The following is a 23002-nucleotide window of genomic DNA, read 5'->3' as shown; positions in this document are numbered from 1 at the left end:
GCCTCCCTCCGACATCTACAGCATTCACTAGAAGTCTTCACAACCCCCTGAGACATGCAATACAGGGTACCACACCACCAGTATGACGACTATTGAGAAGTTTCCAGATGCCTCACACATTCTGGAAGTCAACCAGAAGTTGATTTTCTGTGATGTCCAGTGTGAGCGTCAGTGGCCCTATTAACGGGCGGCATTTGTAATGTGGAAAGCTTTAGGTATGGATCTATAGAAATAGAAGCTTGGGTGTCCGGGGAAAAAACCCTCATTTTATGCACTATAGGATGTAGATCTTCTGACCTCTGTCCTTAAGGGGTAGCGCAAGGTTTGGGTGGGCAGCTGCAATGTACGGTGCCCCCTTGACCGTGTCCTACTTCACTTGCTCACGTCCATCTCTTCTGTTTTCTATTAGCGGACTACTCCCTGGATTACACCACTGGAAACCTCATGAATTTCGCCACCGTCTTTGCTGTCATGTTTAATGGATGCACCGGTATCATGGCGGGTTGTAATATGTCTGGTAAGACTGAGAACGCAGATCTTCTCTGATGACGCTCACATTCTGGTCTCCATTGTCTGATGGGGTAGGGTTAGGGCTGTGTGTTATTAGGTGACTGGATGTAAACCATGGGCAGGGGTTTAGTCTGCATTCTTCATGGCCAGTTATGGGTGGCATTAAGCTCCACCTTTGCTGATCCATTGATGACCCCAGATGGAGTAGGCTTTTGACATTCATGGTCTTGAAGGTTACTACATCTGCGGCCGTTTTTTGTCTGGTCTTTGTGTAATGGTTTGGTTTCTTTTGTGTCACAAGTTTCCTCTTTTAAGTAACTTTAAGGGTATTGGACGCACGTTGAGTATGTGCTTGTAGAAATTTTTGCAAGGTTTCTGCATCTCTTGGCGGTAAAAAACACGCGAAGAATGCTTCTTTGAGCTAAATAATTTGGATATTTGGGAGAAAAAATGTTTTGTGATGTAATTTCCTGTTCAACACCTTTTTTCATTCTGATGCAGTGATACAAGGGTAATGAGATTAGGGCTTGGTGTCAGCAGCTGTCATTGACACCAAGCCCTAGGTTTAGTAATGAAGAGGTCTCACCACACACACACACACCAGCCTATGTAGGAGCATTAACAGAATGAACATAAAAAAATAGCAACTGTTTATTTTTACAAATAAAGAAAAAAATTGTGTTCTCCCACGTAATTTTCATAACCAGCAGAGGGAAAGCTGATGGCTAAGGATTAATGTAAATATTCTGGGAAGGAGCCAATAGCCATAAAGGTTCCCAGTCTATTAATATCAGCTCACAGCTGTTTGCTTAGCCTTTACAGACTAGTTTACAGGGGACATAATAAAAAAGTTAACGTAGAGTCCTTTAAAATCTAACCAGCAAAGACTAGGCAGACAACTGCGGGTTGATGTTAATAGCCTAGGAAACGGCCATGGATATTGGTCCCCTCCCAGACTAAAAACATCAACTCTCAGCCGCCCTAGAAATGGCGCATACATAAGATGCTCCAAATCTAGCACTTAGCCTCTATCTTCCCACTTGCCTTGCTGCGTTTATAAGTGGTATGATAGTATTGAGGTTCATGTCAGTCTTGTATTGGCAGCTGACATGAAGCCCAGAGGTTAGTAATGGCGAGGCGTCTTTAAGGAGCCCCCATTACTAACCCCATAGTAAATGTTTGTAAATAAAATACTCCCAGATTAAAGGCCTTTAATATGAAAAAAAAGGCCCAAATTTCTATATTAAATCCAAATTTACCATACTCGCCGAACGCTAAATCCCTGATGCCCATGTCCCCTGTAAATAATCAAAAATTACAAACGGCCATATACTCTCCTGTCCGCCATAGTCCACTTAACCCAGAATGTCCCACGTTGATGTCACTTGAGAACTTTCTCATGCAGTGGTGGTGCCGTGAGATCGCTGGAGCTCATCAGCTTATGACCTCGTGTGACCTCTCTAACAGCAGCTCAGTGTTACCACTGCGGCAGCGATGATGCTCCTGTCAGTGTATCCGCCGGTGGCCAGTCCGATGTGACTGTTCTACACATGAGAACGCCATGGGACACTCTGGATTACGTAGACTACGGTGGGCAGGAGAGTATATGGTGGTTTATTATTTTTTTGTTTACAGTAGACATTGGCATCGGGGATTAGGTGATAGGTGAGCATAAATGTTTATTAGTATATGTATTTCACTATTTTAAAAGTTTAATTTTAATTTTTTTTTTTTTTACGTTTGAGCACAGGCTAAGGAGAGACTACTTCTCCCATCAGCGGCGCCTGCTCTCACTGTTATTAGCGACAGCAGATGTAGCCTGATCTCCCATCAGCCAATGCCTGCTGCTGACCTGCGGTAAGCTTTTTACCGCAGATCAGTGTCTCTGCGGGGTCACGCTGACATCTGAATGACGGTAACGTTACCACCGATCAGAACCACCAGTGTTTCTTGCGCTGTCACACAGACGACATGAATAAACGTAAGCACAACTGTTAGATGGTGCACAAGTAGGTTCCTAAACCGTACTGACTAGTAAAGTAAACTTGGCACACACCAAATGCTGAAGTGAAGATTTTAATGTAATCCGCGTAAAGTAGTAGGGTTTATACATACAAACGTTTTGGTCACTAAGACCTTCCTCAGGGTACTACAATATAAACAACAGAAAAATTGAAAAAAAAATCGCAAATAAAGTATATACAAAAGTAAGTATACAGGTCAATCATTGTGATAGTATCTAGCAAGGGAGCAAACCTCCACCATCAATCAAAACCAAGATACACGTTGTTAGGCGTCGGGTTCCTGCAGCTGCACAGCAGGAATCCAGAGCCTTGCATTCAGCGGTCTCCCATTCTCCACCGACGCTCAGGAGCCTGCACAGCAATCCCGGCGTCCCAGAGGCTCTGCTCAGACCAGCTCTGTGGGTCTGGCTGTTGCTGCCATCTCTGGGCCAGCAATGGCATCGCAGGCTGCTCAGCAACAAGCCACTCCAGAGGCTAAGTCCTTCCGTCGCTCTACTGGGCATGCTCACGAGATGATCTCCCATTGGAGATCGGGAGTCACATGCCCAGGTCCATCTCAGGGATCTGGAAGCTTCCGGAAGGTCCCGGCTATAAAAGGTTCGGTGGCCATGCGCTAGTATAGACTCTAGTGGCTGTGAATGATGATGGATGCATGTACCTGCGAATGACTCCTTAAAGGGAAGGTGCCGCAATTTTATATAATTTGCAAAAAAAGAGTAAGTAACAAAACATGTTGTTAAAGCAAATGTTGTACTAACCAGGATTTATGGTTTGTTTGTAATAATGTTTTAATGTAGCCACTGGGCTCTGCCATCTTGATTTGCAGATCTGTGGAGGACTCATACAGTCTGCAAATATGGCCGTCCCTGGACATAGGAGACTGCGGACGGCTCCCGACCCACCATGCAGCCTCATTAGCAGAGAACTGGGCACGCCCCTGTGGGCTGCACCATTCACTGCTGTAGGTGTGGCTGGGCGCCATTTTACTGTAGCCCAGTGCTATCTGCTGAGCTCCACTTTCTGCTTCCTGCTCTGTCTCCGCCTCCTCACTCACAGCCTCAGTGATCTCCGGTAATCTGACACCTTTGATTTTATAGTGACAGTGACATATACAGCCCATAGTCTAGTGTATGGGGGGGGGGCAGTTACACCAGTGTGAGCATATCTGTAATACTGTCTCCTGTGATACTGCCTGCTGAGCTGTGTATCTAATCCTATCCTGTGTGATACTGACTGCTGAGCTGTGTATCTAATCCTATCCTGTGTGATACTGACTGCTGAGCTGTGTATCTAATCCTATCCTGTGTGATACTGACTGCTGAACCGTGTATCTAATCCTCTCCTGTGTGATACTGTCTGCTGAGCCGTGTATCTAATCCTCTCCTGTGTGATACTGACTGTTGAGCCGTGTATCTAATCCTCTCCTGTGTGATACTGACTGCTGAGCCGTGTATCTAATCCTCTCCTGTGTGATACTGACTGCTGAGCTGTGTATCTATTCCTATCCTGTGTGATAGTCTGCTGAGCCGTGTATCTAATCCTATCCTGTGTGATACTGACTGCTGAGCTGTGTATCTAATCCTATCCTGTGTGATACTGACTGCTGAGCTGTGTATCTAATCCTATCCTGTGTGATACTGACTGCTGAACCGTGTATCTAATCCTCTCCTGTGTGATACTGTCTGCTGAGCCGTGTATCTAATCCTCTCCTGTGTGATACTGACTGTTGAGCCGTGTATCTAATCCTCTCCTGTGTGATACTGACTGCTGAGCCGTGTATCTAATCCTCTCCTGTGTGATACTGACTGCTGAACCGTGTATCTAATCCTCATGTGTGATACTGTCTGCTGAGCCGTGTATCTAATCCTCTCCTGTGTGATACTGACTGCTGAGCTGTGTATCTATTCCTATCCTGTGTGATAGTCTGCTGAGCCGTGTATCTAATCCTCTCCTGTGTGATACTGACTGCTGAACCGTGTATCTAATCCTCTCTTGTGTGATACTGACTGCTGAGCCGTGTATCTAATCCTCTCCTGTGTGATATTGACTGCTGAACCGTGTATCTAATCATCTCCTGTGTGATACTGACTGCTGAGCTGTGTATCTAATCCTCTCCTGTGTGATACTGACTGCTGAACCGTGTATCTAATCCTCTCCTGTGTGATACTGACTGCTGAGCCGTGTATCTAATCCTCTCCTGTGTGATATTGACTGCTGAACCGTGTATCTAATCCTCTCCTGTGTGATACTGTCTGCTGAGCCGTGTATCTAATCCTATTCTGTGTGATACTAACTGCTGAGCCGTGTATCTAATCCTCTCCTGTGTGATACTGACTGCTGAGCCATGTATCTAATCCTATCCTGTGTGATACTGACTGCTGAACCGTGTATCTAATCTTCTCCTGTGTGATACTGACTGCTGAACTGTGTATCTCATCCTCTCCTGTGTGATACTGTCTGCTGAGCCGTGTATCTATTCCTATCCTGTGATACTGTCTGCTGAGCCGTGTATCTAATCCTCTCCTGTGTGATACTGTCTGCTGAGCCGTGTATCTAATCCTCTCCTGTGTGATACTGTCTGCTGAGCCGTGTATCTAATTCTCTGCCGTGTGATACTGCTCTCCTGAAATATTCTGTGCTGCTGTCACCCTGCTGGTTTTATGTGTGATCTACATGGTGGTATTGTGTATGATCTATATGGCGGCATTATGTGTGAAGTATATGGTGGTATTATTTGTGATCTGCTAAAAGGGGAACCATTCTAGGGTGGTTCAGGCTGAGCACCTGCACATGGGTCAAGGGTAATAGGTGCAGTCAGGGGAGGGCTGGTGAAGCAGCTGAAGAGAGGGGTCTCATTTTTATCGTTACTGTATGGCTCCATTCCCCCCCAGCCTGCTTCCCAGTGTCACCCCGGACTGTGCCTATCGCCTCGCTTTCACACATCGCCAGGACAGAATCTGAGTCTCCCTGCTCCTCCCCCATATATCTCCCTCTGTGCCCCCCATAGACCAGCACACTGCTCTCCTGAAATACTCTGTGCTGCTGTCTCCCTGCTCCTCCCCCATATATCTCCCTCTGTGCCCCCCATAGACCAGCACACTGCTCTCCTGAAATACTCTGTGCTGCTGTCACCCTGCTCCTCCCCCATATATCTCCCTCTGTGCCCCCCATAGACCAGCACACTGCTCTCCTGAAATACTCTGTGCTGCTGTCACCCTGCTCCTCCCCATATATCTCCCTCTGTGCCCCCCATAGACCTGCACACTGCTCTCCTGAAATACTCTGTGCTGCTGTCACCCTGCTCCTCCCCCATATATCTCCCTCTGTGCCCCCCATAGACCTGCACACTGCTCTCCTCAAATACTCTGTGCTGCTGTCACCCTGCTCCCTCTACCATATATCTCCCTCTGTGCCCCCCATAGACCAGCGCACTGCTCTCCTGAAATACTCTGTGCTGCTGTCACCCTGCTCCTCCCCCATATAGCTCCCTCTGTGCCCCCCATAGACCTGCACACTGCTCTCCTCAAATACTCTGTGCTGCTGTCTCCCTGCTCCCTCTACCATATATCTCCCTCTGTGCCCCCCATAGACCTGCACACTGCTCTCCTGAAATACTCTTAGCTGCTGTCACCCTGCTCCTCCCCCATATATCTCCCTCTGTGCCCCCCCATAGACCTGCACACTGCTCTCCTGAAATACTCTGTACTGCTGTCACCCTGCTCCTCCCCCATATATCTCCCTCTGTGCCCCCCATAGACCAGCGCACTGCTCTCCTCAAATACTCTGTGCTGCTGTCACCCTGCTCCCTCTACCATATATCTCCCTCTGTGCCCCCCATAGACCAGCGCACTGCTCTCCTGAAATACTCTGTGCTGCTGTCTCCCTGCTCCCTCTACCATATATCTCCCTCTGTGCCCCCCATAGACCTGCACACTGCTCTCCTGAAATACTCTGTGCTGCTGTCACCCTGCTCCTCCCCATATATCTCCCTCTGTGCCCCCCATAGACCAGCGCACTGCTCTCCTCAAATACTCTGTGCTGCTGTCTCCCTGCTCCCTCTACCATATATCTCCCTCTGTGCCCGCCATAGACCAGCACACTGCTCTCCTGAAATACTCTGTGCTGCTGTCACCCTGCTCCTCCCCCATATAGCTCCCTCTGTGCCCCCCATAGACCAGCACACTGCTCTCCTCAAATACTCTGTGCTGCTGTCACCCTGCTCCCTCTACCATATATCTCCCTCTGTGCCCCCCATAGACCAGCGCACTGCTCTCCTGAAATACTCTGTGCTGCTGTCACCCTGCTCCTCCCCCATATATCTCCCTCTGTGCCCCCCATAGACCAGCGCACTTCTCTCCTGAAATACTCTGTGCTGCTGTCACCCTGCTCCTCCCCCATATATCTCCCTCGGTGCCCCCCATAGACCTGCACACTGCTCTCCTGAAATACTCTGGGCTGCTGTCACCCTGCTCCTCCCCATATATCTCCCTCTGTGCCCCCCATAGACCAGCGCACTGCTCTCCTGAAATACTCTGTGCTGCTGTCACCCTGCTCCTCCCCCATATATCTCCCTCTGTGCCCCCCCATAGACCAGCGCACTGCTCTCCTGAAATACTCTGTGCTGCTGTCACCCTGCTCCTCCCCCATATATCTCCCTCTGTGCCCCCCCATAGACCAGCACACTGCTCTCCTGAAATACTCTGTGCTGCTGTCACTCTGCTCCTCCCCCATATATCTGTGTGCCCCCCATAGACCTGCACACTGCTCTCCTGAAACACTCTGTGCTGCTGTCACCCTGCTCCCTCTACCATATATCTCCCTCTGTGCACCCCATAGACCAGCGCACTGCTCTCCTGAAATACTCTGTGCTGCTGTCACCCTGCTCCTCCCCCATATAGCTCCCTCTGTGCCCCCCATAGACCTGCACACTGCTCTCCTCAAATACTCTGTGCTGCTGTCTCCCTGCTCCCTCTACCATATATCTCCCTCTGTGCCCCCCCATAGACCTGCACACTGCTCTCCTGAAATACTGTGCTGCTGTCACCCTGCTCCTCCCCCATATATCTCCCTCTGTGCCCCCCATAGACCAGCGCACTGCTCTCATGAAATACTCTGTGCTGCTGTCACCCTGCTCCTCCCCCATATATCTCCCTCTGTGCCCCCCATAGACCAGCACACTGCTCTCCTGAAAAACTCTGTGCTGCTGTCACCCTGCTCCTCCCCCATATATCTCCCTCTGTGCCCCCCATAGACCTGCACACTGCTCTCCTCAAATACTCTGTGCTGCTGTCACCCTGCTCCTCCCCATATATCTCCCTCTGTGCCCCCCATAGACCTGCACACTGCTCTCCTCAAATACTCTGTGCTGCTGTCTCCCTGCTCCCTCTACCATATATCTCCCTCTGTGCCCCCCATAGACCAGCACACTGCTCTCCTGAAATACTCTGTGCTGCTGTCTCCCTGCTCCTCCACCATATAGCTCCCTCTGTGCCCTCCCATAGACCAGCACACTGCTCTCCTCAAATACTCTGTGCTGCTGTCACCCTGCTCCTCCCCCATATATCTCCCTCTGTGCCCCCCATAGACCAGCGCACTGCTCTCCTGAAATACTCTGTGCTGCTGTCACCCTGCTCCTCCCCATATATCTCCCTCTGTGCCCCCCATAGACCAGCGCACTGCTCTCCTGAAATACTCTGTGCTGCTGTCACCCTGCTCCTCCCCCATATAGCTCCCTCTGTGCCCCCCATAGACCAGCACACTGCTCTCCTCAAATACTCTGTGCTGCTGTCTCCCTGCTCCCTCTACCATATATCTCCCTCTGTGCCCCCCATAGACCAGCGCACTGCTCTCCTGAAATACTCTGTGCTGCTGTCACCCTGCTCCTCCCCCATATATCTCCTTCTGTGCCCCCCATAGACCAGCACACTGCTCTCCTCAAATACTCTGTGCTGCTGTCTCCCTGCTCCCTCTACCATATATCTCCCTCTGTGCCCCCCCATAGACCTGCACACTGCTCTCCTCAAATACTCTGTGCTGCTGTCACCCTGCTCCTCCCCATATATCTCCCTCTGTGCCCCCCATAGACCAGCACACTGCTCTCCTCAAATACTCTGTGCTGCTGTCACCCTGCTCCCTCTACCATATATCTCCCTCTGTGCCCCCCATAGACCAGCACACTGCTCTCCTGAAATATTCTGTGCTGCTGTCACCCTGCTCCTCCCCCATATATCTCCCTCTGTGCCCCCCATAGACCTGCACACTGCTCTCCTGAAATACTGTTCTGCTGTCACCCTGCTCCTCCCCCATATATCTCCCTCTGTGCCCCCCATAGACCTGCACACTGCTCTCCTGAAATACTCTGTGCTGCTGTCACCCTGCTCCTCCCCCATATAGCTCCCTCTGTGCCCCCCATAGACCAGCACACTGCTCTCCTCAAATACTCTGTGCTGCGGTCTCCCTGCTCCCTCTACCATATATCTCCCTCTGTGCCCCCCATATACCTGCACACTGCTCTCCTGAAATACTCTGTGCTGCTGTCACCCTGCTCCTCCCCCATATATCTCCCTCTGTGCCCCCCATAGACCTGCACACTGCTCTCCTGAAATACTCTGTGCTGCTGTCACCCTGCTCCCTCTACCATATATCTCCCTCTGTGCCCCCCATAGACCAGCGCACTGCTCTCCTGAAATACTCTGTGCTGCTGTCACCCTGCTCCTCCCCCATATAGCTCCCTCTGTGCCCCCCATAGACCAGCACTGCTCTCCTCAAATACTCTGTGCTGCTGTCACCCTGCTCCCTCTACCATATATCTCCCTCTGTGCCCCCCATAGACCAGCGCACTGCTCTCCTGAAATACTTTGTGCTGCTGTCTCCCTGCTCCCTCTACCATATATCTCCCTCTGTGCCCCCCATAGACCTGCACACTGCTCTCCTGAAATACTCTGTGCTGCTGTCACCCTGCTCCCTCTACCATATATCTCCCTCTGTGCCCCCCATAGACCAGCGCACTGCTCTCCTGAAATACTCTGTGCTGCTGTCACCCTGCTCCTCCCCCATATAGCTCCCTCTGTGCCCCCCATAGACCAGCACTGCTCTCCTCAAATACTCTGTGCTGCTGTCACCCTGCTCCCTCTACCATATATCTCCCTCTGTGCCCCCCATAGACCAGCGCACTGCTCTCCTGAAATACTTTGTGCTGCTGTCTCCCTGCTCCCTCTACCATATATCTCCCTCTGTGCCCCCCATAGACCTGCACACTGCTCTCCTGAAATACTCTGTGCTGCTGTCACCCTGCTCCTCCCCCATATATCTCCCTCTGTGCCCCCCATAGACCAGCACACTGCTCTTCTGAAATACTCTGTGCTGCTGTCACCCTGCTCCTCCCCCATATATCTCCCTCTGTGCCCCCCATAGACCAGCACACTGCTCTCCTCAAATACTCTGTGCTGCTGTCTCCCTGCTCCCTCTACCATATATCTCCCTCTGTGCCCCCCATAGACCAGCGCACTGCTCTCCTGAAATACTCTGTGCTGCTGTCACCCTGCTCCTCCCCCATATATCTCCCTCTGTGCCCCCCCATAGACCTGCACACTGCTCTCCTCAAATACTCTGTGCTGCTGTCACCCTGCTCCCTCTACCATATATCTCCCTCTGTGCCCCCCATAGACCAGCACACTGCTCTCCTGAAATACTCTGTGCTGCTGTCACCCTGCTCCTCCACCATATATCTCCCTCTGTGCCCCCCATAGACCTGCACACTGCTCTCCTGAAATACTCTGTGCTGCTGTCACCCTGCTCCTCCCCCATATATCTCCCTCTGTGCCCCCCATAGACCTGCACACTGCTCTCCTGAAATACTCTGTGCTGCTGTCACCCTGCTCCTCCCCCATATATCTCCCTCTGTGCCCCCCATAGACCTGCACACTGCTCTCCTCAAATACTCTGTGCTGCTGTCACCCTGCTCCCTCTACCATATATCTCCCTCTGTGCCCCCCATAGACCAGCGCACTGCTCTCCTGAAATACTCTGTGCTGCTGTCACCCTGCTCCTCCCCCATATATCTCCCTCTGTGCCCCCCCATAGACCTGCACACTGCTCTCCTCAAATACTCTGTGCTGCTGTCACCCTGCTCCCTCTACCATATATCTCCCTCTGTGCCCCCCATAGACCAGCACACTGCTCTCCTGAAATACTCTGTGCTGCTGTCACCCTGCTCCTCCACCATATATCTCCCTCTGTGCCCCCCATAGACCTGCACACTGCTCTCCTGAAATACTCTGTGCTGCTGTCACCCTGCTCCTCCCCCATATATCTCCCTCTGTGCCCCCCATAGACCTGCACACTGCTCTCCTGAAATACTCTGTGCTGCTGTCACCCTGCTCCTCCCCCATATATCTCCCTCTGTGCCCCCCATAGACCTGCACACTGCTCTCCTGAAATACTCTGTGCTGCTGTCACCCTGCTCCTCCCCCATATAGCTCCCTCTGTGCCCCCCATAGACCAGCACACTGCTCTCCTCAAATACTCTGTGCTGCTGTCTCCCTGCTCCCTCTACCATATATCTCTGTGCCCCCCATAGACCAGCACACTGCTCTCCTGAAATACTGTGCTGCTGTCACCCTGCTCCTCCCCCATATAGCTCCCTCTGTGCCCCCCATAGACCAGCACACTGCTCTCCTCAAATACTCTGTGCTGCTGTCACCCTGCTCCCTCTACCATATATCTCCCTCTGTGCCCCCCATAGACCAGCGCACTGCTCTCCTGAAATACTCTGTGCTGCTGTCTCCCTGCTCCCTCCCCCATATATCTCCCTCTGTGCCCCCCATAGACCAGCGCACTGCTCTCCTGAAATACTCTGTGCTGCTGTCACCCTGCTCCACCCCCATACATCTCCCTCTGTGCCCCCCCATAGACCAGCGCACTGCTCTCCTGAAATACTCTGTGCTGCTGTCACCCTGCTCCTCCCCATATATCTCCCTCTGTGCCCCCCATAGACCAGCGCACTGCTCTCCTGAAATACTCTGTGCTGCTGTCACCCTGCTCCCTCTACCATATATCTCCCTCTGTGCCCCCCCATAGACCAGCGCACTGCTCTCCTGAAATACTCTGTGCTGCTGTCTCCCTGCTCCCTCTACCATATATCTCCCTCTGTGCCCCCCATAGACCAGCACACTGCTCTCCTGAAATACTCTGTGCTGCTGTCACCCTGCTCCTCCCCCATATAGCTCCCTCTGTGCCCCCCATAGACCAGCACACTGCTCTCCTGAAATACTTTGTGCTGCTGTCTCCCTGCTCCCTCTACCATATATCTCCCTCTGTGCCCCCCATAGACCTGCACACTGCTCTCCTGAAATACTCTGTGCTGCTGTCACCCTGCTCCTCCCCCATATAGCTCCCTCTGTGCCCCCCATAGACCAGCACACTGCTCTCCTCAAATACTCTGTGCTGCTGTCTCCCTGCTCCCTCTACCATATATCTCCCTCTGTGCCCCCCATAGACCAGCACACTGCTCTCCTGAAATACTCTGAGCTGCTGTCACCCTGCTCCTCCCCCATATAGCTCCCTCTGTGCCCCCCATAGACCAGCACACTGCTCTCCTCAAATACTCTGTGCTGCTGTCACCCTGCTCCCTTTACCATATATCTCCCTCTGTGCCCCCCATAGACCAGCGCACTGCTCTCCTGAAATACTCTGTGCTGCTGTCTCCCTGCTCCCTCCCCCATATATCTCCCTCTGTGCCCCCCATAGACCAGCGCACTGCTCTCCTGAAATACTCTGTGCTGCTGTCACCCTGCTCCTCCCCCATACATCTCCCTCTGTGCCCCCCCATAGACCAGCGCACTGCTCTCCTGAAATACTCTGTGCTGCTGTCACCCTGCTTCTCCCCATATATCTCCCTCTGTGCCCCCCATAGACCAGCGCACTGCTATCCTGAAATACTGTGCTGCTGTCACCCTGCTCCTCCCCCATATATCTCTGTGTTCCCCCCATAGACCTGCACACTGCTCTCCTGAAATACTCTGTGCTGCTGTCACCCTGCTCCTCCCCCATATACCTCCCTCTGTGCCCCCCCATAGACCAGCGCACTGCTCTCCTGAAATACTCTGTGCTGCTGTCACCCTGCTCCTCCCCATATATCTCCCTCTGTGCCCCCCATAGACCAGCGCACTGCTCTCCTGAAATACTCTGTGCTGCTGTCACCCTTCTCCTCCCCCATATATCTCCCTCTGTGCCCCCCCATAGACCTGCACACTGCTCTCCTGAAATACTCTGTGCTGCTGTCACCCTGCTCCTCCCCATATATCTCCCTCTGTGCCCCCCATAGACCAGCGCACTGCTCTCCTGAAATACTCTGTGCTGCTGTCACCCTGCTCCTCCCCCATATATCTCCCTCTGTGCCCCCCATAGACCAGCACACTGCTCTCCTGAAATACTCTGTGCTGCTGTCTCCCTGCTCCCTCTACCATATATCTCCCTCTGTGCCCCCCATAGACCAGCGCACTGCTCTCCTGAAATACTCTGTGCTGCTGTCACCCTGCTCCTCCCCCATATATCTCCCTCTGTGCCCCCCATAGACCAGCACACTGCTCAACTGAAATACTCTTTGCTGCTGTCACCCTGCTCCTCCCCCATATATCTCCCTCTGTGCCCCCCATAGACCTGCACACTGCTCTCCTGAAATACTCTGTGCTGCTGTCACCCTGCTCCCTCTACCATATATCTCCCTCTGTGCCCCCCATAGACCAGCGCACTGCTCTCCTGAAATATCCTGAAATACTCTCTGCTGCTGTCACCCTGCTCCTCCCCCATATAGCTTCCTCTGTGCCCCCCATAAACCTGCACACTGCTCTCCTCAAATACTCTGTGCTGCTGTCTCCCTGCTCCCTCTACCATATATCTCCCTCTGTGCCCCCCCATAGACCTGCACACTGCTCTCCTGAAATACTCTGTGCTGCTGTCACCCTGCTCCTCCCCATATATCTCCCTCTGTGCCCCCCATAGACCTGCACACTGCTCTCCTGAAATACTCTGTGCTGCTGTCTCCCTGCTCCTCCCCCATATATCTCCCTCTGTGCCCCCCATAGACCAGCGCACTGCTCTCATGAAATACTCTGTGCTGCTGTCACCCTGCTCCTCCCCCATATATCTCCCTCTGTGCCCCCCATAGACCAGCACACTGCTCTCCTGAAATACTGTGCTGCTGTCACCCTTCTCCTCCCCCATATATCTCCCTCTGTGCCCCCCATAGACCTGCACACTGCTCTACTCAAATACTCTGTGCTGCTGTCACCCTGCTCCTCCCCCATATATCTCCCTCTGTGCCCCCCCATAGACCTGCACACTGCTCTCCTCAAATACTCTGTGCTGCTGTCTCCCTGCTCCCTCTACCATATATCTCCCTCGGTGCCCCCCATAGACCAGCACACTGCTCTCCTCAAATACTCTGTGCTGCTGTCTCCCTGCTCCCTCTACCATATATCTCCCTCTGTGCCCCCCATAGACCAGCACACTGCTCTCCTGAAATACTCTGTGCTACTGTCATCCTGCTCCTCCGCCATATAGCTCCCTCTGTGCCCCCCATAGACCAGCACACTGCTCTCCTCAAATACTCTGTGCTGCTGTCTCCCTGCTCCCTCTACCATATATCTCCCTCTGTGCCCCCCATAGACCAGCACACTGCTCTCCTGAAATACTCTGTGCTACTGTCATCCTGCTCCTCCGCCATATAGCTCCCTCTGTGCCCCCCATAGACCTGCACACTGCTCTCCTGAAATACTCTGTGCTGCTGTCACCCTGCTCCTCCCCCATATAGCTCCCTCTGTGCCCCCCATAGACCAGCACACTGCTCTCCTCAAATACTCTGTGCTGCTGTCTCCCTGCTACCTCTACCATATATCTCCCTCTGTGCCCCCCATAGACCAGCGCACTGCTCTCCTGAAATACTCTGTGCTGCTGTCACCCTGCTCCTCCCCCATATATCTCCCTCTGTGCCCCCCCATAGACCTGCACACTGCTCTCCTCAAATACTCTGTGCTGCTGTCACCCTGCTCCTCCCCCATATATCTCCCTCTGTGCCCCCCATAGACCAGCACACTGCTCTCCTCAAATACTCTGTGCTGCTGTCACCCTGCTCCTCCACCATATATCTCCCTCTGTGCCCCCCATAGACCTGCACACTGCTCTCCTGAAATACTGTGCTGCTGTCACCCTGCTCCTCCCCCATATATCTCCCTCTGTGCCCCCCATAGACCTGCACACTGCTCTCCTGAAATACTCTGTGCTGCTGTCACCCTGCTCCTCCACCATATATCTCTCTGTGACCCCCCCCATAGACAAGCACACTGCTCTCCTGAAATACTCTGTGCTGCTGTCACCCTGCTCCTCCCCCATATATCTCCCTCTGTGCCCCCCATAGACCTGCACACTGCTCTCCTGAAATACTCTGGGCTGCTGTCACCCTGCTCCTCCCCCATATATCTGTGTGCCCCCCGTAGACCTGCACACTGCTCTCCTGAAATACTCTGTGCTGCTGTCACCCTGCTCCCTCTACCATATATCTCCCTCTGTGCCCCCCATAGACCAGCGCACTGCTCTCCTGAAATATCCTGAAATACTCTCTGCTGCTGTCACCCTGCTCCTCCCCCATATAGCTCCCTCTGTGCCCCCCATAAACCTGAACACTGCTCTCCTCAAATACTCTGTGCTGCTGTCTCCCTGCTCCCTCTACCATATATCTCCCTCTGTGCCCCCCCATAGACCTGCACACTGCTCTCCTGAAATACTCTGTGCTGCTGTCACCCTGCTCCTCCCCATATATCTCCCTCTGTGCCCCCCATAGACCTGCACACTGCTCTCCTGAAATACTCTGTGCTGCTGTCTCCCTGCTCCTCCCCCATATATCTCCCTCTGTGCCCCCCATAGACCAGCACACTGCTCTCCTGAAATACTCTGTGCTGCTGTCACCCTGCTCCTCCCCCATATATCTCCCTCTGTGCCCCCCATAGACCTGCACACTGCTCTCCTGAAATACTCTGTGCTGCTGTCACCCTGCTCCTCCCCCATATATCTCCCTCTGTGCCCCCCATAGACCTGCACACTGCTCTACTCAAATACTCTGTGCTGCTGTCACCCTGCTCCTCCCCCATATATCTCCCTCTGTGCCCCCCCATAGACCTGCACACTGCTCTCCTCAAATACTCTGTGCTGCTGTCTCCCTGCTCCCTCTACCATATATCTCCCTCTGTGCCCCCCATAGACCAGCACACTGCTCTCCTCAAATACTCTGTGCTGCTGTCTCCCTGCTCCCTCTACCATATATCTCCCTCTGTGCCCCCCATAGACCAGCACACTGCTCTCCTGAAATACTCTGTGCTACTGTCATCCTGCTCCTCCGCCATATAGCTCCCTCTGTGCCCCCCATAGACCAGCACACTGCTCTCCTCAAATACTCTGTGCTGCTGTCTCCCAGCTCCCTCTACCATATATCTCCCTCTGTGCCCCCCATAGACCAGCACACTGCTCTCCTGAAATACTCTGTGCTACTGTCATCCTGCTCCTCCGCCATATAGCTCCCTCTGTGCCCCCCATAGACCTGCACACTGCTCTCCTGAAATACTCTGTGCTGCTGTCACCCTGCTACCTCTACCATATATCTCCCTCTGTGCCCCCCATAGACCAGCACACTGCTCTCCTCAAATACTCTGTGCTGCTGTCTCCCTGCTACCTCTACCATATATCTCCCTCTGTGCCCCCCATAGACCAGCGCACTGCTCTCCTGAAATACTCTGTGCTGCTGTCACCCTGCTCCTCCCCCATATATCTCCCTCTGTGCCCCCCCATAGACCTGCACACTGCTCTCCTCAAATACTCTGTCCTGCTGTCACCCTGCTCCTCCCCCATATATCTCCCTCTGTGCCCCCCATAGACCAGCACACTGCTCTCCTCAAATACTCTGTGCTGCTGTCACCCTGCTCCTCCACCATATATCTCCCTCTGTGCCCCCCATAGACCTGCACACTGCTCTCCTGAAATACTCTGTGCTGCTGTCACCCTGCTCCTCCCCCATATATCTCCCTCTGTGCCCCCCATAGACCTGCACACTGCTCTCCTGAAATACTCTGTGCTGCTGTCACCCTGCTCCTCCACCATATATCTCTCTGTGACCCCCCCATAGACCAGCACACTGCTCTCATGAAATACTCTGTGCTGCTGTCACCCTGCTCCTCCCCCATATATCTCCCTCTGTGCCCCCCATAGACCAGCACACTGCTCTCCTGAAATACTCTGTGCCCCCCATAGACCTGCACACTGCTCTCCTCAAATACTCTGTGCTGCTGTCACCCTGCTCCCTCTACCATATATCTCCCTCTGTGCCCCCCATAGACCAGCGCACTGCTCTCCTGAAATACTCTGTGCTGCTGTCACCCTGCTCCTCCCCCATATATCTCCCTCTGTGCCCCCCCATAGACCAGCACACTGCTCAACTGAAATACTCTTTGCTGCTGTCACCCTGCTCCTCCCCCATATATCTGTGTGCCCCCCATAGACCTGCACACTGCTCTCCTGAAATACTCTGTGCTGCTGTCACCCTGCTCCCTCTACCATATATCTCCCTCTGTGCCCCCCATAGACCAGCGCACTGCTCTCCTGAAATATCCTGAAATACTCTCTGCTGCTGTCACCCTGCTCCTCCCCCATATAGCTCCCTCTGTGCCCCCCATAAACCTGAACACTGCTCTCCTCAAATACTCTGTGCTGCTGTCTCCCTGCTCCCTCTACCATATATCTCCCTCTGTGCCCCCCCATAGACCTGCACACTGCTCTCCTGAAATACTCTGTGCTGCTGTCACCCTGCTCCTCCCCATATATCTCCCTCTGTGCCCCCCATAGACCTGCACACTGCTCTCCTGAAATACTCTGTGCTGCTGTCTCCCTGCTCCTCCCCCATATATCTCCCTCTGTGCCCCCCATAGACCAGCACACTGCTCTCCTGAAATACTCTGTGCTGCTGTCACCCTGCTCCTCCCCCATATATCTCCCTCTGTGCCCCCCATAGACCTGCACACTGCTCTCCTGAAATACTCTGTGCTGCTGTCACCCTGCTCCTCCCCCATATATCTCCCTCTGTGCCCCCCATAGACCTGCACACTGCTCTACTCAAATACTCTGTGCTGCTGTCACCCTGCTCCTCCCCCATATATCTCCCTCTGTGCCCCCCCATAGACCTGCACACTGCTCTCCTCAAATACTCTGTGCTGCTGTCTCCCTGCTCCCTCTACCATATAGCTCCCTCTGTGCCCCCCATAGACCAGCACACTGCTCTCCTCAAATACTCTGTGCTGCTGTCTCCCTGCTCCCTCTACCATATATCTCCCTCTGTGCCCCCCATAGACCAGCACACTGCTCTCCTGAAATACTCTGTGCTACTGTCATCCTGCTCCTCCGCCATATAGCTCCCTCTGTGCCCCCCATAGACCTGCACACTGCTCTCCTGAAATACTCTGTGCTGCTGTCACCCTGCTCCTCCCCCATATAGCTCCCTCTGTGCCCCCCATAGACCAGCACACTGCTCTCCTCAAATACTCTGTGCTGCTGTCTCCCTGCTACCTCTACCATATATCTCCCTCTGTGCCCCCCATAGACCAGCGCACTGCTCTCCTGAAATACTCTGTGCTGCTGTCACCCTGCTCCTCCCCCATATATCTCCCTCTGTGCCCCCCATAGACCTGCACACTGCTCTCCTCAAATACTCTGTCCTGCTGTCACCCTGCTCCTCCCCCATATATCTCCCTCTGTGCCCCCCATAGACCAGCACACTGCTCTCCTCAAATACTCTGTGCTGCTGTCACCCTGCTCCTCCACCATATATCTCCCTCTGTGCCCCCCATAGACCTGCACACTGCTCTCCTGAAATACTCTGTGCTGCTGTCACCCTGCTCCTCCCCCATATATCTCCCTCTGTGCCCCCCATAGACCTGCACACTGCTCTCCTGAAATACTCTGTGCTGCTGTCACCCTGCTCCTCCACCATATATCTCTCTGTGACCCCCCCATAGACCAGCACACTGCTCTCCTGAAATACTCTGTGCTGCTGTCACCCTGCTCCTCCCCCATATATCTCCCTCTGTGCCCCCCATAGACCTGCACACTGCTCTCCTGAAATATTCTGTGCTGCTGTCACCCTGCTCCTCCCCCATATATCTCCCTCTGTGCCCCCCATAGACCTGCACACTGCTCTCCTGAAATATTCTGTGCTGCTGTCACCCTGCTCCTCCCCCATATATCTCCCTCTGTGCCCCCCATAGACCTGCACACTGCTCTCCTCAAATACTCTGTGCTGCTGTCTCCCTGCTCCCTCTACCATATAGCTCCCTCTGTGCCCCCCATAGACCAGCACACTGCTCTCCTCAAATACTCTGTGCTGCTGTCTCCCTGCTCCCTCTACCATATATCTCCCTCTGTGCCCCCCATAGACCAGCACACTGCTCTCCTGAAATACTCTGTGCTACTGTCATCCTGCTCCTCCGCCATATAGCTCCCTCTGTGCCCCCCATAGACCTGCACACTGCTCTCCTGAAATACTCTGTGCTGCTGTCACCCTGCTCCTCCCCCATATAGCTCCCCCTGTGCCCCCCATAGACCAGCACACTGCTCTCCTCAAATACTCTGCTGCTGTCTCCCTGCTACCTCTACCATATATCTCCCTCTGTGCCCCCCATAGACCAGCGCACTGCTCTCCTGAAATACTCTGTGCTGCTGTCACCCTGCTCCTCCCCCATATATCTCCCTCTATGCCCCCCATAGACCTGCACACTGCTCTCCTCAAATACTCTGTGCTGCTGTCACCCTGCTCCTCCCCCATATATCTCCCTCTGTGCCCCCCATAGACCAGCACACTGCTCTCCTCAAATACTCTGTGCTGCTGTCACCCTGCTCCTCCACCATATATCTCCCTCTGTGCCCCCCATAGACCTGCACACTGCTCTCCTGAAATACTCTGTGCTGCTGTCACCCTGCTCCTCCCCCATATATCTCCCTCTGTGCCCCCCATAGACCTGCACACTGCTCTCCTGAAATACTCTGCTGCTGTCACCCTGCTCCTCCACCATATAACTCTCTGTGACCCCCCCATAGACCAGCACACTGCTCTCCTGAAATACTCTGTGCTGCTGTCACCCTGCTCCTCCCCCATATATCTCCCTCTGTGCCCCCCATAGACCTGCACACTGCTCTCCTGAAATACTCTGTGCTACTGTCATCCTGCTCCTCCGCCATATAGCTCCCTCTGTGCCCCCCATAGACCTGCACACTGCTCTCCTGAAATACTCTGCTGCTGTCACCCTGCTCCTCCCCCATATAGCTCCCTCTGTGCCCCCCATAGACCAGCACACTGCTCTCCTCAAATACTCTGTGCTGCTGTCTCCCTGCTACCTCTACCATATATCTCCCTCTGTGCCCCCCATAGACCAGCGCACTGCTCTCCTGAAATACTCTGTGCTGCTGTCACCCTGCTCCTCCCCCATATATCTCCCTCTGTGCCCCCCCATAGACCTGCACACTGCTCTCCTCAAATACTCTGTGCTGCTGTCACCCTGCTCCTCCCCCATATATCTCCCTCTGTGCCCCCCATAGACCAGCACACTGCTCTCCTCAAATACTCTGTGCTGCTGTCACCCTGCTCCTCCACCATATATCTCCCTCTGTGCCCCCCATAGACCTGCACACTGCTCTCCTGAAATACTCTGTGCTGCTGTCACCCTGCTCCTCCACCATATATCTCCCTCTGTGCCCCCCATAGACCAGCACACTGCTCTCCTGAAATACTCTGTGCTGCTGTCACCCTGCTCCTCCCCATATATCTCCCTCTGTGCCCACCATAGACCTGCACACTGCTCTCCTGAAATACTCTGTGCTGCTGTCACCCTGCTCCTCCACCATATATCTCTCTGTGACCCCCCATAGACCAGCACACTGCTCTCCTGAAATACTCTGTGCTGCTGTCACCCTGCTCCTCCCCCATATATCTCCCTCTGTGCCCCCCATAGACCTGCACACTGCTCTCCTGAAATACTCTGTGCTGCTGTCACCCTGCTCCTCCCCCATATATCTCCCTCTGTGCCCCCCATAGACCTGCACACTGCTCTCCTGAAATACTCTGTGCTGCTGTCACCCTGCTCCCTCTACCATATATCTCCCTCTGTGCCCCCCATAGACCAGCACACTGCTCTCCTGAAATACTCTGTGCTGCTGTCACCCTGCTCCTCCCCCATATATCTCCCTCTGTGCCCCCCATAGACCAGCACACTGCTCTCCTCAAATACTCTGTGCTGCTGTCACCCTGCTCCCTCTACCATATATCTCCCTCTGTGCCCCCCATAGACCAGCACACTGCTCTCCTGAAATACTCTGTGCTGCTGTCACCCTGCTCCTCCCCCATATATCTCCCTCTGTGCCCACCATAGACCTGCACACTGCTCTCCTGAAATACTCTGTGCTGCTGTCACCCTGCTCCTCCACCATATATCTCTCTGTGACCCCCCATAGACCAGCACACTGCTCTCCTGAAATACTCTGTGCTGCTGTCACCCTGCTCCTCCCCCATATGTCTCCCTCTGTGCCCCCCATAGACCTGCACACTGCTCTCCTGAAATACTCTGTGCTGCTGTCACCCTGCTCCTCCCCCATATATCTCCCTCTGTGCCCCCCATAGACCTGCACACTGCTCTCCTGAAATACTCTGTGCTGCTGTCACCCTGCTCCCTCTACCATATATCTCCCTCTGTGCCCCCCATAGACCAGCACACTGCTCTCCTGAAATACTCTGTGCTGCTGTCACCCTGCTCCTCCCCCATATATCTCCCTCTGTGCCCCCCATAGACCAGCACACTGCTCTCCTCAAATACTCTGTGCTGCTGTCACCCTGCTCCCTCTACCATATATCTCCCTCTGTGCCCCCCATAGACCAGCACACTGCTCTCCTGAAATATTCTGTGCTGCTGTCACCCTGCTCCTCCCCCATATATCTCCCTCTGTGCCCCCCCATAGACCTGCACACTGCTCTCCTCAAATACTCTGTGCTGCTGTCACCCTGCTCCCTCTACCATATATCTCCCTCTGTGCCCCCCATAGACCAGCACACTGCTCTCCTGAAATACTCTGTGCTGCTGTCACCCTGCTCCTCCCCCATATATCTCCCTCTGTGCCCCCCATAGACCTGCACACTGCTCTCCTGAAATACTCTGTGCTGCTGTCACCCTTCTCCTCCCCCATATATCTCCCTCTCTGCCCCCCATAGACCAGCGCACTGCTCTCCTGAAATACTCTGTGCTGCTGTCACCCTGCTCCTCCCCCATATAGCTCCCTCTGTGCCCCCCATAGACCAGCACACTGCTCTCCTCAAATACTCTGTGCTGCTGTCACCCTGCTCCCTCTACCATATATCTCCCTCTGTGCCCCCCATAGACCAGCGCACTGCTCTCCTGAAATACTCTGTGCTGCTGTCTCCCTGCTCCCTCTACCATATATCTCCCTCTGTGCCCCCCATAGACCAGCGCACTGCTCTCCTGAAATACTCTGCTGCTGTCACCCTGCTCCTCCCCCATACATCTCCCTCTGTGCCCCCCCATAGACCAGCGCACTGCTCTCCTGAAATACTCTGTGCTGCTGTCACCCTGCTCCTCCCCATATATCTCCCTCTGTGCCCCTCATAGACCAGCGCACTGCTCTCCTGAAATACTCTGTGCTGCTGTCTCCCTGCTCCTCCCCCATATATCTCTCTGTGTTCCCCCCATAGACCAGCGCACTGCTCTCCTGAAATACTTTGTGCTGCTGTCTCCCTGCTCCCTCTACCATATATCTCCCTCTGTGCCCCCCATAGACCTGCACACTGCTCTCCTGAAATACTCTGTGCTGCTGTCACCCTGCTCCTCCCCCATATAGCTCCCTCTGTGCCCCCCATAGACCAGCACACTGCTCTCCTCAAATACTCTGTGCTGCTGTCTCCCTGCTCCCTCTACCATATATCTCCCTCTGTGCCCCCCATAGACCTGCACACTGCTCTCCTGAAATACTCTGTGCTGCTGTCACCCTGCTCCTCCCCCATATAGCTCCCTCTGTGCCCCCCATAGACCAGCACACTGCTCTCCTGAAATACTCTGTGCTGCTGTCACCCTGCTCCTTCCTCCATATATCTCCCTCTGTGCCCCCCATAGACCAGCACACTGCTCTCCTGAAATACTCTGTGCTGCTGTCACCCTGCTTCTCCCCCATATATCTCCCTCTGTGCCCCCCATAGACCAGCACACTGCTCACCTGAAATACTCTGTGATGCTGTCACCCTGCTCCTCCCCCATATAGCTCCCTCTGTGCCCCCCATAGACCAGCACACTGCTCTCCTGAAATACTCTGTGCTGCTGTCTCCCTGCTCCCTCCCCCATTTATCTCCCTCTGTGCCCCCCATAGACCTGCAC

The 23002-nt window shown here is 53.6% G+C and overlaps 1 protein-coding gene across 1 annotated transcript in view; it reads left to right on the top strand.

The window, feature by feature from the left end:
• The window catches only part of SLC12A9 (solute carrier family 12 member 9), a 56638-nt gene that overhangs the window by 20230 nt on the left and 13406 nt on the right, over positions 1–23002 (top strand). Inside the window, exon 6 of the mRNA XM_073562519.1 lies at positions 410–517. Within this exon, the coding sequence (XP_073418620.1) occupies positions 410–517 (108 nt within the window). The remainder of the gene's footprint in view (positions 1–409; positions 518–23002) is intronic.

The sequence above is a fragment of the Dendrobates tinctorius genome, unplaced genomic scaffold (assembly GCF_039654945.1).
Source record: "Dendrobates tinctorius isolate UK_male_01 unplaced genomic scaffold, ASM3965494v1 ptg000356l, whole genome shotgun sequence".
In the NCBI taxonomy this organism is placed as follows: Eukaryota; Metazoa; Chordata; class Amphibia; order Anura; family Dendrobatidae; genus Dendrobates; species Dendrobates tinctorius.
This window is presented reverse-complemented; position numbering and strand designations above follow the sequence as displayed.